The sequence below is a fragment of the Gymnodraco acuticeps genome, unplaced genomic scaffold, assembly GCF_902827175.1.
Source record: "Gymnodraco acuticeps unplaced genomic scaffold, fGymAcu1.1, whole genome shotgun sequence".
Lineage (NCBI taxonomy): Eukaryota > Metazoa > Chordata > Actinopteri > Perciformes > Bathydraconidae > Gymnodraco > Gymnodraco acuticeps.
This window is the reverse complement of record NW_022991244.1, coordinates 1,360,600-1,375,218: the sequence shown is the minus strand read 5'-3', so window position 1 is coordinate 1,375,218 and position 14,619 is coordinate 1,360,600. Positions and strand designations below refer to the sequence as shown.

Sequence of the window (14,619 nt, the reverse complement as noted above, 5' to 3'; positions counted from 1 at the left end):
ACCAGTGTCTGCAATCGCAGAAGTAGAGCTCCTTGCAACTATAGTTAACTTTATATTATGGTATTAGAGCAAGATAATTATTCACTGAATTATAATGAACAAATCCGTCACTGGAGGCTGGTACTCTTCACAGGTGAGAGCAGGTTTACGGCTTCATATACTGATACAGTTTGGACGGTCATACAGAGTTATAATCAGAGGTGTAACGGCTGTAAGAGGCCGCAATACAATCCTGGATCCTATTGTCAGACCATTTGCAGGCCTGTTGGTGATCAATACAGCCTAATGTAAGATAATGACAGTCCCCTCACAGCTCGCTGTCCATGACCTTCCTTGAGGTCGAATGTATCTCTGTAATAGACTATCTGACCAGGTCTCCTGATCTAAAGCCAATCAAGCATGCCTGAAGATGCTACGAGGCTTGTCAGAGGCAGAGGACATTTTCACGATATAGTTCAGAGCCTTCCCTCAGCCTAAAGAATGGTTCATAGTAAATGGGCTGCATTTATATAGCACTTTTCCTAGTGCCATTCACACACATTCATGCAGAGGCAGAGGATGTTTAATTCATTTCTTATTTCATAGTATTTTATCACTTTTATTTGTATCTTTAATTTTATGAACCTGCGTGAATCTGTGCTGTCCTGTTTTTCATCCTTACCCTGTTGCTGTTAAACCACTGAATTTCCCCACGGGGATAATAAAGGTCCATCTTATCTTGTGTCTAACAAGATGCCACCTGCTCAACGGAGACTTATATTCACACACTGTTGGCGATACCATCGTGTCAATTCCTGTCTGTCTTTTCCTAGTTTCCGTCTGTCTCCTAAGAGAAGAGCAGAAACGATTCTGTTTTGTCATCAGAAAGATCTCAGTAAACAAACATTTCAAGTTAAAACCATATAGGTTCCTTTTCTAACTATGTCACCCAGGTCTGTACGCAAGCTCAAGGAGATAAATGCGAGTGAAATGAAAAATGAGTAAATAGCTACACTGACGAAACATTCAAGATGTAAGTCAAATGTAACTGTGTCATTTCCAGAGAAACAAACAAAGGGCTACATGCTACAGCTACATTTCTGAGCCTTGTATACTGTAAATCTTGTACTGTGTAAATAAGATTTATAGATAACACTGAACTATTGACATTCCCATGTATCAGCATGTTGTGTGTTTCTGTGAGGTGCCAGCAGCAGTAAACAGAGTCCGATACATCACACTTCTCTCAGCAAAGTGTCCTGGATGGAGGCCAGCAGGGTGAGCGATCCTCTCCCACCCGCTCTCCAAACACAAACTTCATTTTTCCCAGCTTCAAAGGAGGACTACAACCACCACGCAATGTGTCAGACCAATCCATCAGACTTTTGAACTTCTGGCTTCCAACCTTTTCTGATAAAGAAAGAGTTGGATTCTGTCTGTTTTGTAACTTTTTGGGTGGGTTTCACCCCCTGACTGTGTTTCATTTCTCCGAGTTACAATGGCTCTTGGAGTGCTACATTCACAAGTAAAAAATTCCCTTAGTGGAAGTGTATTTTTGGACAGAGGCTCTATAGAGGAACCTCCACCTCCACTCCGCAGCTACCTTTGTTTGAGTATTTTCACCTGCTTTTGTCCTGCGTACCCTGTCAACATCGTGGCCCTGGTCTTCTCTATCATGGTGAGCAGAGCATTTCTTGAATATACATCATCTTACAGTACGACTGCTCTGTATAATATAGGAACAACTGTATCAGAGAGAAGATAAATAGATATAGAAATGTGTTTCCCTTGAGGATTTGTAATGTGGTGTTTCAATTGGTCAGTGTTCGGACATGTTTTGCTGTATGTGAAGGTGTTAGACACTATAATACGAGGCAGTTACAAACACCTGTTGTGCCCATCCATTTTATAAACCCTCCCATTTTGAAAAATTAAAACGAATGTTAACGCTTTATTATGTTTCCAGATCTGTCTGCAGGCCTTTTGGATTTTTAAATAAACATAGCCAAGAAACCATGTTACCAGCTTCCACCATGTTTGTAAGCTTCAGATGAGATAATAACGTTTCCAATATGTGGTTAGTTTGAACTAATTATTAGCAGATCTTGAAGTAGAGACATGAGTTGGCTTCCTCAGGGCTGATCAAATACTTAGCTTGGTTTAGCTTAACTTAGTTGGCGTTACCGTTTTTAAAGTAAAATCTTTCACTGTATTGACACGTTTTATTTGTGACAGTGATTTCTTTACTCAGTCTAGGAACAACTATTATCTTGGAGACTACGACGGGTCGAAGCGGCTCGGCAGGAACGCTCTCTACGTCTCTGTGGCCTCCATCATCATCGGCCTCCTCATCATCGCCATCTCCTGCACCGTTCATTTTACAGCTGTAAGACCCTCCTAAGCAGTAGACACTATATTCTGTGACCATCACCATGCTGTTATTTAATCTATAAAACGACTTTACATATTCCCATACATCTACACCCAATTCGAAGTCAATTTGAAACCGATGAAGGCCTATATTTATTGTCAGAAAAAGACCATTAGAAAAAGTGGAGGTGTTTCGTGTTTCGGTCCTCTTGTATGCTCAATTAATCCAGAATAAAATATAGAATAAAAGTACTTTATAAAGTGGTCCGTAATCTACCTTTGTGGTGCAAATGTATAGAGACCCAGAAATATAATATAAATAAATGATTAAAAATGAACCAATTTGATTTCTTCATGGTTCGTTTCCACAATATTTATTAGACGTAATTTATTTAATCATTTTTAATTATAGACCATTTTATTTCTAAACGCCCTTTCTCTGTTTTGTCTTCACACTGACATGTATTCTTTTAGTATCATATTATCTTTAACTATTGTCTTTGAACATATTCTTTAATTCTAATACTGTGAAACTTTGCACATCCCTTAGAATATTTGTGTTGCATATTCCTGCGTAGCTCTATTATTTTTAAACAGTTACAATGTAGAAAATGTAATTACAATTTGTTCTATTCTATATTAATGTAACTGGTCGGAGCCGAATACACCAAATAAATCCTTGGATAAAAGGATCTACTTGACAATAAATCAGATTATATGTCATAATAATGATTCATTGATACACGCTTTACAACATCAGGAGGATACGTCCCCAGCTGACCCAGAAAGCGACGCAGGTTCTGGTCCAGGCTCTCGTCATCTCACGCCTAGACTACTGCAACTCCCTCCTGGCTGGTCTACCTGCATGTGCCATCCGACCTCTGCAGCTCACCCAGAATGCAGCGGCTCGTCTGGTCTTCAACCTTCCTACATTTTCACACACCACTCCGCTCCTCCGCTCCCTTCACTGGCTTCCGGTAACTGCTAGAATCCACTTCAAGACACTGGTACTTGCTTACCGTGCTGCGAATGGATCTGGCCCTTCGTACATCCAGGACATGGTTAAATTGTATACCCCAGCGCGTGCACTACGCTCTGCATCAGCCAAACGACTCGCTGCACCCTCGCTGCGAGGGGGACCCAAGTTCCCATAACCAAAAACACGTGGGTTTGCTATCCTGGCTCCAAAATGGTGGAATGAGCTCCCCATTGACATCAGGACAGCAGAAAGCTTACACACCTTCCGGCGCAGACTGAAAACTCATCTCTTTCGACTCCACCTCGAGCGATAGAATTATTAACAAAGCACTTATATACTAACAAAGGACTGGCTTACCTAAAGCCAGTTGAGTAGCACTTGAAATGTTTGGCTCTATGAAACCTGATGTACTTATATGATTCTGTTTTCTTCAAGGTTGTGTCTTCCTGGTCGAATGTACTTATTGTAAGTCGCTTTGGATAAAAGCGTCAGCTAAATGCAATGTAATGTAATGTAATACATTCTACAATTTCTTTCATATCAAATTCAATATATAAAAAGACAAAATATCGAATTTATTCTTTGTAAATAAGAGAAGATTTGACGATATGACTGGAAGACTTTCATGCATTTTTAAGTATTACAAATATATTTTTTTATTTGTTGTTTAATGTTATTGTCTTTGTGTTCCAGATGGAGTTTTAGTGTCGCAGAAGAGGAGAGAGGAGCAGGAGAGAATAAGACACAAACTGTGGATGCTGACGTCTGGGCTCAGGTGGTTCGCACTGTACCATCTGCCTCTGGAAGGACTATGGCTCGTTACTCCAATCTGTACATCACTCCCTCGTGGGTTCACTGTTTTTCATATGGAATATCCAGGGCTAACATCTGGTGAATGTGTTCATTGTAGTGTTTAATGTCAATGATGCAAAAGGGCAGCTTTCTGTGAGACTATATGTACTTTTAACTAGAATGATTAAACTGAACTGTCTTGAATTTTTGCTGCAACATATATTTATCATTATCATTTGATGTGTTTGTCATCGGTTCCATTATTAAAGTAACTTATGTAAACGTAAACGTAAACGTAAACGTATGTAAAGTATTTCTCATGTGTTATTATAGAGAATTGACAAAAAGGCTCCTAGCTGTTTGTTGAGTGTCTTAAATGCAACAGTGGTCGTAAGGTCTAGGCAACAAAACAACGCTATGAGGGTATGAAAGAAGATCATGGTTTGGATAAAAACAACTATTTAAATTATGAATGATGTGACATAGGTTAGTAAAAACAATTCAAGATATCACTAGGCAAAAACATTGGAATTGTCTGAGAGCCCGGTGCTCCCCAACAGTCCTTTGTGAGAGGTACATTTTTCGAATTGATTTATTTTAAGCTCCAACCACCGGAATTCGTTATATAGTCAAGAAAACTCTCCTGGTGAATGTTATTCAAATTCCAACAACATTTACCCCTCCCTCATCAACCTTGAAGTTTAGCCTCAGTTGCCGTGGCTGCTGGTGTGACTATGTATTTGAGGTAGAAAGACATTTTGCTTAAGATTTTTGGGTACCACTTTACAATAAGACTACCCTTATAAAGGGTTTACGAATAGTTTGTAATTCATTTATTAATTAGGTTGTGAACACTTTATAAATCATTAATAAGATTTTATAAGACATGAGATAAACAGGGAAACTGTGACCGGTTGCTTGCCAAATAGTGAGCCCACATTTATCTGTACTGCCAAGCCTTATAGTGGCTACCTAGCTTACTTCGTCCTCTTCATCAGCCAGCATCCTTGGTATCTGTTGCTCACTGGGTTGATTCTCGCTAGGTAGCCAATATAAGGCTTAGTCATCTTGCCAAATAGTGAAACTATGTCCGGTGCCTTTCTCAAGGGCACCACGGCAGGGCCCAGGAGGTGAACTGGGACCTCTCCAAGTAGCAGTCCACACTCCATATTTTAAGTCTGTTCGGGGACTTGAACCAGCAACCCTACAGTCCAAGCCTCTACTGCCTGAGCCCCTACTGCCACACTAAGTTCCTATTTGTATTCATTGCAAAGATGGCATTAAACGGTATCTGAATCTGAATAAAACACTGCATGTTATTGTGTGTTATAACTAAGCTAACATTTTGGGAATAAATGGCACTTGTTTCCAAGGATTGTTTTTATTCATTTTCATTTTTTATTTTCATTCTCATTTTAATCCTTATTCCCAGAGAAAAAGTGTCTATCTGGGATCCTCAGGGTGAAACTTCAAGGTTGATGAGGGAGGGGTAAATGTTGTCAGATGGAGGAAAGAATTCAACAGGAGAGTTTTCTTGACTAATAGAATGAATTCTGGGGGTTGGAGCTTAGACTTTCCGACTTTCAATTTTAAGGACCACCCTATCCAACAGCCATGCTGAAAGGGTTTGTATTTGACGCTCTGTGGGTCAGATCGGGCCGTAATGACAGGATTACGCTATTCCTGCTGTCCTGGTACTTCCTGTTTCCTGTGTTAATTGACATATCATGGCAACGCTCCAGACTGCCAAATTGGGCATCAAAACTGTCATATAAAAGTAATCACAAACCAAACGATCATATTTCATCTTTAAAAATGTCTACACCTGTTGCTTATTAGACCTCACACCACCACCCATCGTTTACACCTTTGAAAGATAGATAACTGACTCGTGTGTTTTTGCCTCCACCAAGGAGTCGAGTTGCAGTTTACATCCCTGTCAGTCCTAAATTGCCTGCTTTTAAATGATGTCTCATTTTTTGTCAGCCCATCATATTCTGCTGTTTTTACTTGTTATGTTTTTTTTTTAATGCATTGTAAGGTGTGCTTAAGTGAAAGGCACTTCCATATAAAATTAATTATTATTGTCATTAAATTAAATAAATGTATATTTTTATCCAATTGGACATTTAGTGTGAAATTAGCATATTACTTTTTTAAAGTATTTAAAATAAATTAAATAAAGTAATGCATTCATGAGAAGAGGATGGACAACCATCGCTGTTGCCGACTTTGATTCATAATTAGGATTTTAACATTTTCTATTTTACAAATGATGTACAATGACATTAGAGAATCAGACCTATTTGATATATTTTGTGTTGTGTTCGAAAGCTGTTACCATTCATGGTGTTCGCGGGTCCATTTTGATTTATCTCAGTCCAACACACTCAAAAATAATGACTATCATCCAATATTGTTTTAACATCATACCTAACTTATTATGCATTCATAACCGTACAATCCTGTTGTAATCGTATGGCCCCAAAACACATTACTAACCCTAACTCTAAATTGAAACGGGAGTCCCGAACAAAACATAAGGGTTAACCCAAGTTAACTAAGACACCTCCTTTGAAACCATGAAGTACAACTGTCCTTGCTGGGAAATCTTCTTGTAGTTTGATATGTCATAGTATATCTCAAACTAAATATAGCAGATGTGTTGCAGGTTGCCCAGAACGTCACATGGTCAGGCACAACTGATCCTGTTGCGAGGTAACTGAAGCATATGAAAAGTGTCATAAAAAAAAGGGAGTAAATAGAGTGATGATTCAGACAGGTTCAAGCAGGAGAGCCCTGATCCTGGGTGTCCAATTCAATCTCATCTCTTTTTTTCACTGCGGTTATTGAAAAACAACACTTTCAGCTCTCTATGGAGTAACTATGACCTTCATAGAAAGACAAATGAACACCTACATGAACAAAACAAAGTAAAATGTTCTGTTGGCTTTATCTTTTTTGATATTCATGTAACTTTTCTGTCAAAGCAATCTTCTGGGCGCAGGTGTAATTCAAAGCAGAGCCTCTGATCTTATAAGCCTGGCTGCTGTCAAGTCTCCACAGTTAGTCTAATGCACTTGGACAAATGGGTTTTGGGAGTAATCTTGTACTATTATCTGCCCTTACTTGAAAGAGGAATGCAGTGTGTTTGTAGTGCTACCTCTTTGATGTCACACCAAAGCAAAACGCGGGAGAACAAGATGGAAATTAAATGAGTGCTCAGGGATTAGGCGACTTGAAAGCATTTAGTGAATTTATCAAGGGATCAAGGTAGACTTTGTGACAGGAAGCTGATTACCTTGAGATATAATAAAGCTCCTTTGTATCCAACAATTCACACAAACACAATCAAGTTTAAATTCAAGAGCTTCTGAGATCCAGCTTTGGAAATCAGCTGCTTTAATCCTTCTGTTCCAGAATAATAAACAATATTTTTTCCAGCGCACATTCACAGCATCAACTCACCTGAAGCTGTGCTGTTGTGTTGCTATAGCCAATACATTTGAAGAGCACTCAGTGACTCACATGAAGTGATCATAAATAGGCCTCTCAGAGCAGCTGCCATTAGCACAGGATAGAGCCTCCATGCAGATCCCATGACACATTCCTCCCAGGGAGCAGCAGTTTGGTCTGCTTTGAATACATGAAAGAGGATAACTGTGGGAATATTGCAGAGCAGGTTGGGGAACATGAACATGCATTCAGGTATAGAGAGCTACAGAACTACGTTTATTTGAAAGGAAAAAAAGGGATTGTCTCAATTCTATTAAAGGGGACCTATCATGCAAAATGCACTTTTTTATGTCTTTTATACATAAATATGTGTCCCCGGTGCGTCAGGGAACTCACGCAGCGTCAGAAAATAAAACCCTCTCTCTTTTCCTCCGTACCCAAATCTCTAAAAACGGGGCTACAACGGAGCTGATCCAGATTTGCGTCCGATATGACGTAATATCGGAAATGTAGGCTGGCTTTACAACCACGGGCCTATCAGAAACGTTGCTATCAGAAACAATGCCCGACTGTTTTGGACGTAATATGGTCGGTGTTTACATTAGCATCGCTAACACTCAGAGCTAACCTGTACTGGAGAGCATGCATGCGAAGAAGCAGGAAATAAAAAGGAACTCACCTTGTGGTATAACCGGCAAGAGAGAAAGCCTTTGAGCTCCATACTGTTTCAGAGATAATCCTTGATAATACATGATATGGCGTTTCATCACCGCAGATTTTTTTTTTTAAAGCTTTACACCCCAAATCACTGCAAACATCGCTGCTACAACCCGTTGCTGCAGATACACGCTTTACAACATCAGGAAGATACGTCCCCAGCTGACACAGAAAGCGACTCAGGTTCTGGTCCAGGCTCTCGTCATCTCACGCCTAGACTACTGCAACTCCCTCCTGGCTGGTCTACCTGCATGTGCCATCCAACCTCTGCAGCTCATCCAGAATGCAGCGGCTCGTCTGGTCTTCAACCTTCCTAAATGTTCCCACACTACTCCGCTCCTACGCTCGCTTCACTGGCTTCCGGTAACTGCTAGAATCCACTTCAAGACACTGGTACTTGCTTACCATGCTGCGAATGGATCTGGCCCTTCGTACATCCAGGACATGGTTAAACCGTACACCCCAGCGCGTGCACTACGCTCTGCATCAGCCAAACGACTCGCTGCACCCTCGCTGCGAGGGGGACCCAAGTTCCCAACGGCGAAAACACGTGGGTTTGCTGTCCTGGCTCCAGGATGGTGGAATGAGCTCCCCATTGACATCAGGACGGCAGATAGCTTGCACATCTTCCGGCGCAAACTGAAAACTCATCTCTTTCGACTCCACTTCGAGCGATAGAACTATTAACGAAGCACTTTTATACTAATAAAGGACTGGCTTTTCTAAAGCCAGTTGAGTAGCACTTGAAATGTTTTTTGCTCTATGAAACCTGATGTACTTATATGATTCTGTTTTCTTCAAGTTGTATTTTGTTGGTCGAACGCACTTATTGTAAGTCGCTTTGGATAAAAGCGTCAGCTAAATGCAATGTAATGTAATGTAATGTAAAATCAGTACTTTTGAAACAGGAAGTGAAATAGAGGGATATGAGGCATGACTAGAATGGGTGATCTGTTTGGTATTTTGAGCAAAACACTTCATAGACATGTTTTTTATATATTTGTATATATCTGAGGCCTATGCTATTGCCTAAAAATAGCATGATAGGTGACCTTTAAAGATTTTTTGGTCACTTAAGGAGAAACCCAAAAGGATAACTGCTTTGCCCGGATTAATCTATATCTAATCTAATTCAAGAGTCCAATAGAAAGACTGATACTTAGAGGCTATGAAATTAACTGTACAGACATAATATTTACATAACATTTACATAATATTACTAGAATTGCTATAAGAAATCTGTTAGCAAAGTGTTGGCCATTTACATAGCCAGCGAGTCGTGCTTGTGTCCACTTGACAAATGTTTTTCCAACATTCACTCTTCCTAAGAAAGACAAGGTAAACTTAACTATGTGCATAACAAAAAGAAAAGAGGAATAATTTCGGCAAAAACTAAGAAGGTACCATGGGGTCAGATTAGAATTTTCCAAAGGGGGGTTCGTTTAGCATGAAACACTTGAAATAACTAAAGGACAAGTTAAACAAGAAAGTATAAGAAAGGGAGGTGATAGAAAACTATTTCTGCTAAAAAGTTAGCAATGATTAAGAGTCAGAGCTAAACATTTCAGATGTGTGTATCTCACACTGCACTGTAACTTGTATTCATGTGTCTTTGCTTTTAAATGAGTGTTTTTAAATGTCATTTCATAATATGTTTCTTAATGCTCTTAATGTCTTTCATTTTTGTAAAGCACTTTGAATTGCCTTGTGTTGAAATGTGCTATATAAATAAACTTGCCTTGCATTCCTATAACTCCACCATCTCCTCAATTAAACATCTGGCTCCTTAGCTGCTAAATGCCAATAAATCAAACCAACAACACCCATCAAAGGAAAAGTTGGAAACATTGCTGATGGACCAACCCAGTCTCACAAAAAAACGTGTAATAACTACGTTGGTCCACAACTTGGGACGTAGTATTTCTACAAAAACGCCTCTGAAATTGTAAGATCCCTACGTTTTTATTCACCATTCATTCAAATGGCTGGCTATGTCACGTGATCTTCACATTTCTCCCTGCAGAAAAAAAAAACATGGCCGACATTTGTTTTATTCTCGGTGGAAAATGCCTATTTTAAGGTTAGTTTGGCCATTAAAATGCGTTTTGATGTCATTTGATGCGAGAAATATGAGTTGTTATTTCAGATTATGTGTGCAGTGGATGTACATGATCTTTAGTTTGCTACCCCCCCTTATCTTTTAGTTATTTTACGAAGATTACTTCAGGAAATTGTGTCCATTCAACGTTTTCATTGTTACCAAGGTGGTTGCTAGAGACGCTGCTATCAATATTATTTCTGTTATGTTGTGTAACTGTTTAATGGTGTTATCTTTATTGCTCCCCCCTTCCCCGTCAATTTATAGTGTTGGTCCACAGCGCAAACGTATTAGTAACAAAATCCGCATCTAAAATTGTGGCATAGATACGTTATTTTCCCCTGTGCAATTATCCAACCCAGTCTCACATCTCACATCGTCATAAACAAATAGGCCTACCGGAAACAGACCAAAAACATTTTTAAAAAAAACAAAAACTTTATTCCGAGTGTGCTTGCTTTTCTCTTTGAAAGTCATCATATAACGGCATTGTAATACACGGTTCGACTGCATTACATATTACATATCTGCCGTAGTTCTCTATTTATAGAGCCCTGATGAGAAGACATCTAGACAAACTGGAAGACCTGCGGCCAAAACTGAAAACGTGACATGATCATAAATATATCAGCAATTAAACAACATCTTACATTTCTTTTCACACAATACGTCTCCTTGCAGTATCAACACTAATTCGGCTGACTTTTATATTTGATCCAATTGGTAGATAGGCTGTATTTACACCATAAAGGTGCACAGCTGATATAAAGGGACACCTAGTGGTTAAAGCATGTTATTGAATTTCATTATTTTTATTATTAGATATTAATAGGATCCCTATAAAGTATATTCATTACTCGTTATTCTCTACTAATAGTTCATTAAAGACTGTATATAATGACTATTTTGCACATCCCTTTCAAGATTTCAAGATTTTTTAAGGTTTATTGACATATCATATACACAAACGGTGTAGTTAACTGATATTATACATGTATTATACTCTTATAAGATGTATGTAGATAGTATAAGAAATGTGCAGAATACGACAGTTTAATGGTGGAGGTACACACATATTGATAGATGTCTTGTAATGCACTGTTGAGGAACCTGCGACCCAAGTTTTTCATCTCCGGCCTTGTCAGGTATTGAACAATCAATAAATAAAGAACACAGAATTATTAAATATAAAACACAGAATTTGTGTGATTATACTAAATGATTTACAAATAAACACCACTGCATATTTACAACTGTTACACATGATGTAACGCAAATGTTTCCAACTTGGGATCAATAAAGTATATCTTATCTTAAGATGATCGATGGCTACTGCCATATTTGCAAAATTTGCCTCTGAACCATGACAAGTGCATGTTTCAGGCTTATCAATTACAACAGGAGGGGTCACAAACATAAGACCAGCTGTTAAATAAAGCTCTTCTGACCTTAGCTGGCATGTGTGTATATATATTAATGCTGCCCATTATGGGCACAAGCAATTTTCACCCATTTATTAATTACATGTTTTAAATTTGAGTGTTTCCTACCCCCTAAACCTCCAGGGATGTACACAGTTTAATACTGGCAACTTCTTATTATGGGAAATACGAAAACGTCTTTTAAAACTACAATTCCCAGTAGAGACGTGCCATAGAGAACATGTTGCGAAACAGAATAGCCAGCATGTGTAGTTCTGGGGACGGGGAGGGGGGGACGGGGTGGACCCATTCAAATCCAGTTTTGGACAGTCTGCCGTGGTTCCATCCCATTTCAAGTGCTGTTCGATGATGGCCAAACTAACCTTAAAATAGGCATTTTCCACCGAGAATAAAACGAATGTCCGCCATGTTTTTTTTTTCTGCAGGGAGAAATTTGAAGATCACGTGACATAGAATGAAGCCATTGGAATGAATGGTGAAAAAAAACGTAGGGATCTTACAATTTCAGAGGCGTTTTTGTAGAAATACTACATCCCAAGTTGTGGACCAACGTAGTTCTCATTCATAACACTCCGTTCGATGTCTCACTATGGGATGCGCCTCATCGCGGAGCAAACAGAAGCATCAATCTCATTACGCCAATCCTGATTGGCTGGTGATCTTGACGTCAGCGTCAGGGAATCACCCCCTATAAGTAGCTTGCGCCACGACGCATGCATCATTCAAACACCTCTTCTCGCTTCAGAGCACATCTCTATAGTAGCCGGACAAGCTTAACATAATATAACCATTTCGGTCGACGGGCGCTCGCCGGCTACTCATTCTGCTTCGCAAGAAGACGGTAATACTAACACCAGTTAGTATTAAAATCGACCTCGCCGTTCTTTCCCCGGAAAGTAAGGTAAGGTTTTGATTTTTCTCAAGCTAGCTACGCACCCGTTGCTAGCTAGCTTCCCCTTACTACCGACACCACGGTAGCGAGGACGCTTTTCTTTTTCTCTCTCACGGAGGAGAAAAGGATTAGAAGTATATTGACACACCAGTCAATATTCTTTGAGAACAAAGGACCCACACCGTCCCCTTTTTCTCCGGATTAAGGACGGGTTGGTAACACTTTTTCTCTCAACGACGTACCTGTTACGAGCGGGACCTCTCCACGCCACGAGGCGAACAAGATGGACGCCTCTCCCCCTCACACCAGAGGAGTCAGGGACTCGAAGGCTCGGTCATGCGGCTGCGGGTTAAAGATAGCAGGCACAGACTCACACCAGGTCTGCCCGTCCTGCCTCGGGCTGAAACACGCCCAGGAGGCTATCGACAACCCCGACTCGTGCGGGCATTGCGCCCTTTTCATCCGAAAGAGCCTCCACCGACGGCTAGCACACCAAGCTAGCTTGTTGGAACAGGACTCCCTCATGTCCACTGATTCGCCGTTTGGCAATCAAGACACGGGGGCGTCTGCTGCAGAGACTGAGCCCCTCACTATGTCGGTCTGGGGCTCACTAACAGCGGCAGCTGCGGAACCGGGATCCCACGCCGTGTCAGGCCGGGACCCGGTGGCGGCAAGAGACGCGGGAACGGAGCCCCACGCCTCACCAGGCGAGAGCTCCCGGCGAGACCTCACCATGGTCTCACCCGCGGGGAATGTCCTGGAATTAGACTACATGGGGGACAAAGAGGACACCTCTGAGTCCCTCCTGTCTGATTCGGATGAGCAAGAAGAATATATCTTCATGTCATCGGCTCAAACGGCAAAGCCGGGAGCGATGGCTGCTCTCCCGGGCGATAGCACACCAGCTTCGCCCTGTCTGAGCAGGGACCTGCAGGCCGCGTGTCAGCGCGCTGCGTCCAGGCTAGACATCCCGTGGCCCGAAAGGGCCAAGGAGACCGCCAGGTCCCGTTACGAGGGGAAACATTCTCCCCAAGCAACGAGGACAAGGAGGCAACTCCTCCCGGTCTTCCCGGAGATGTTGGATGAGGTGTCGGTCTCCTGGAGGGACCGACCCTTTACCAACAAGGCCCCAATCCAGGGTGCCTCCTCCCTAGACTGCGACGGTATGGAGAGGCTCGGCCTGCTCCGCATACCGCCGATGGAACTGCTGGTGGCAACCCACCTCCTACCGAGGATGGGCCCGTCACCAAGCAGGAACCCAACGCTGCCAGCGAAGTTAGCCCAGGACACAAAGAGTTGGTCATTAAGACGAAGCTCCTTTGATCTGTCCATATATGTGCGTAAAGCACGGACTGGACACAACAGATCCTGCTGCTGTTCCCCGGAGGAAACCAGCGGCGGAGGAAATGCCTCAATGTCAATTGGGGTACACGAACCAACCACCTTTGGTGTAAAGGCAGGGTTGGGCTTCAACAACACTCTCGTTTGCCCTGGGGCGAACTGAGTGCATGAAGGATGTACAGACAGCGCATGAATATCACTGACCCGTTTGGCGGATGCCAGGGCCAGTAACAGCACTGTCTTGAGTGACAGATGTTTCATGTCAGCTCCTTCCAGGGGTTCAAATGGGGTCATTCTGAGCCCATTTAAAACCACTGCCAAGTCCCATAAGGGCACCAGTGACCTGGAGACAGGGAGGAGCCTGCGAGCTCCCTTCATAAAACGGCAGACCAAAGGATGTTGGCTAGCCGTCTTACCCTCAAAGCCCACATGGCATGCAGCAATAGCAGCCAGGTACACCTTGATCGTGGAGAAAGCTCTGTGTTTATCGATCAAGTCCTGTAGAAATGATAAAATCACCCCGACAGGACATTGAAAGGAGATGTGTCCTTCT

The 14,619-nt window shown here is 41.5% G+C and overlaps 1 protein-coding gene across 1 annotated transcript; it reads left to right on the top strand.

Moving 5' to 3' along the window:
- The first annotated feature begins 1,234 nt into the window (after positions 1-1,234).
- LOC117561894 (transmembrane protein 233) lies at positions 1,235-5,001 on the top strand. The gene is made up of 3 exons (XM_034239540.1): positions 1,235-1,657; positions 2,231-2,365; positions 4,022-5,001. The coding sequence occupies exons 1-3, from the start codon at positions 1,478-1,480 to the stop codon at positions 4,031-4,033; spliced, it is 327 nt and encodes a 108-aa protein (XP_034095431.1). The 5' UTR covers positions 1,235-1,477; the 3' UTR covers positions 4,034-5,001.
- The last annotated feature ends 9,618 nt before the right edge of the window (positions 5,002-14,619 follow it).

Bases quoted from the DNA above. Each gene is read 5' to 3' on its own strand.
- LOC117561894 (XM_034239540.1), top strand. From the start codon at position 1,478: ATGGCTCTTGGAGTGCTACATTCACAAGTAAAAAATTCCCTTAGTGGA. The intron at 1,658-2,230 runs GTGAGCAGAGCA...TTCTTTACTCAG, and splicing joins CCCTGGTCTTCTCTATCATG to TCTAGGAACAACTATTATCT.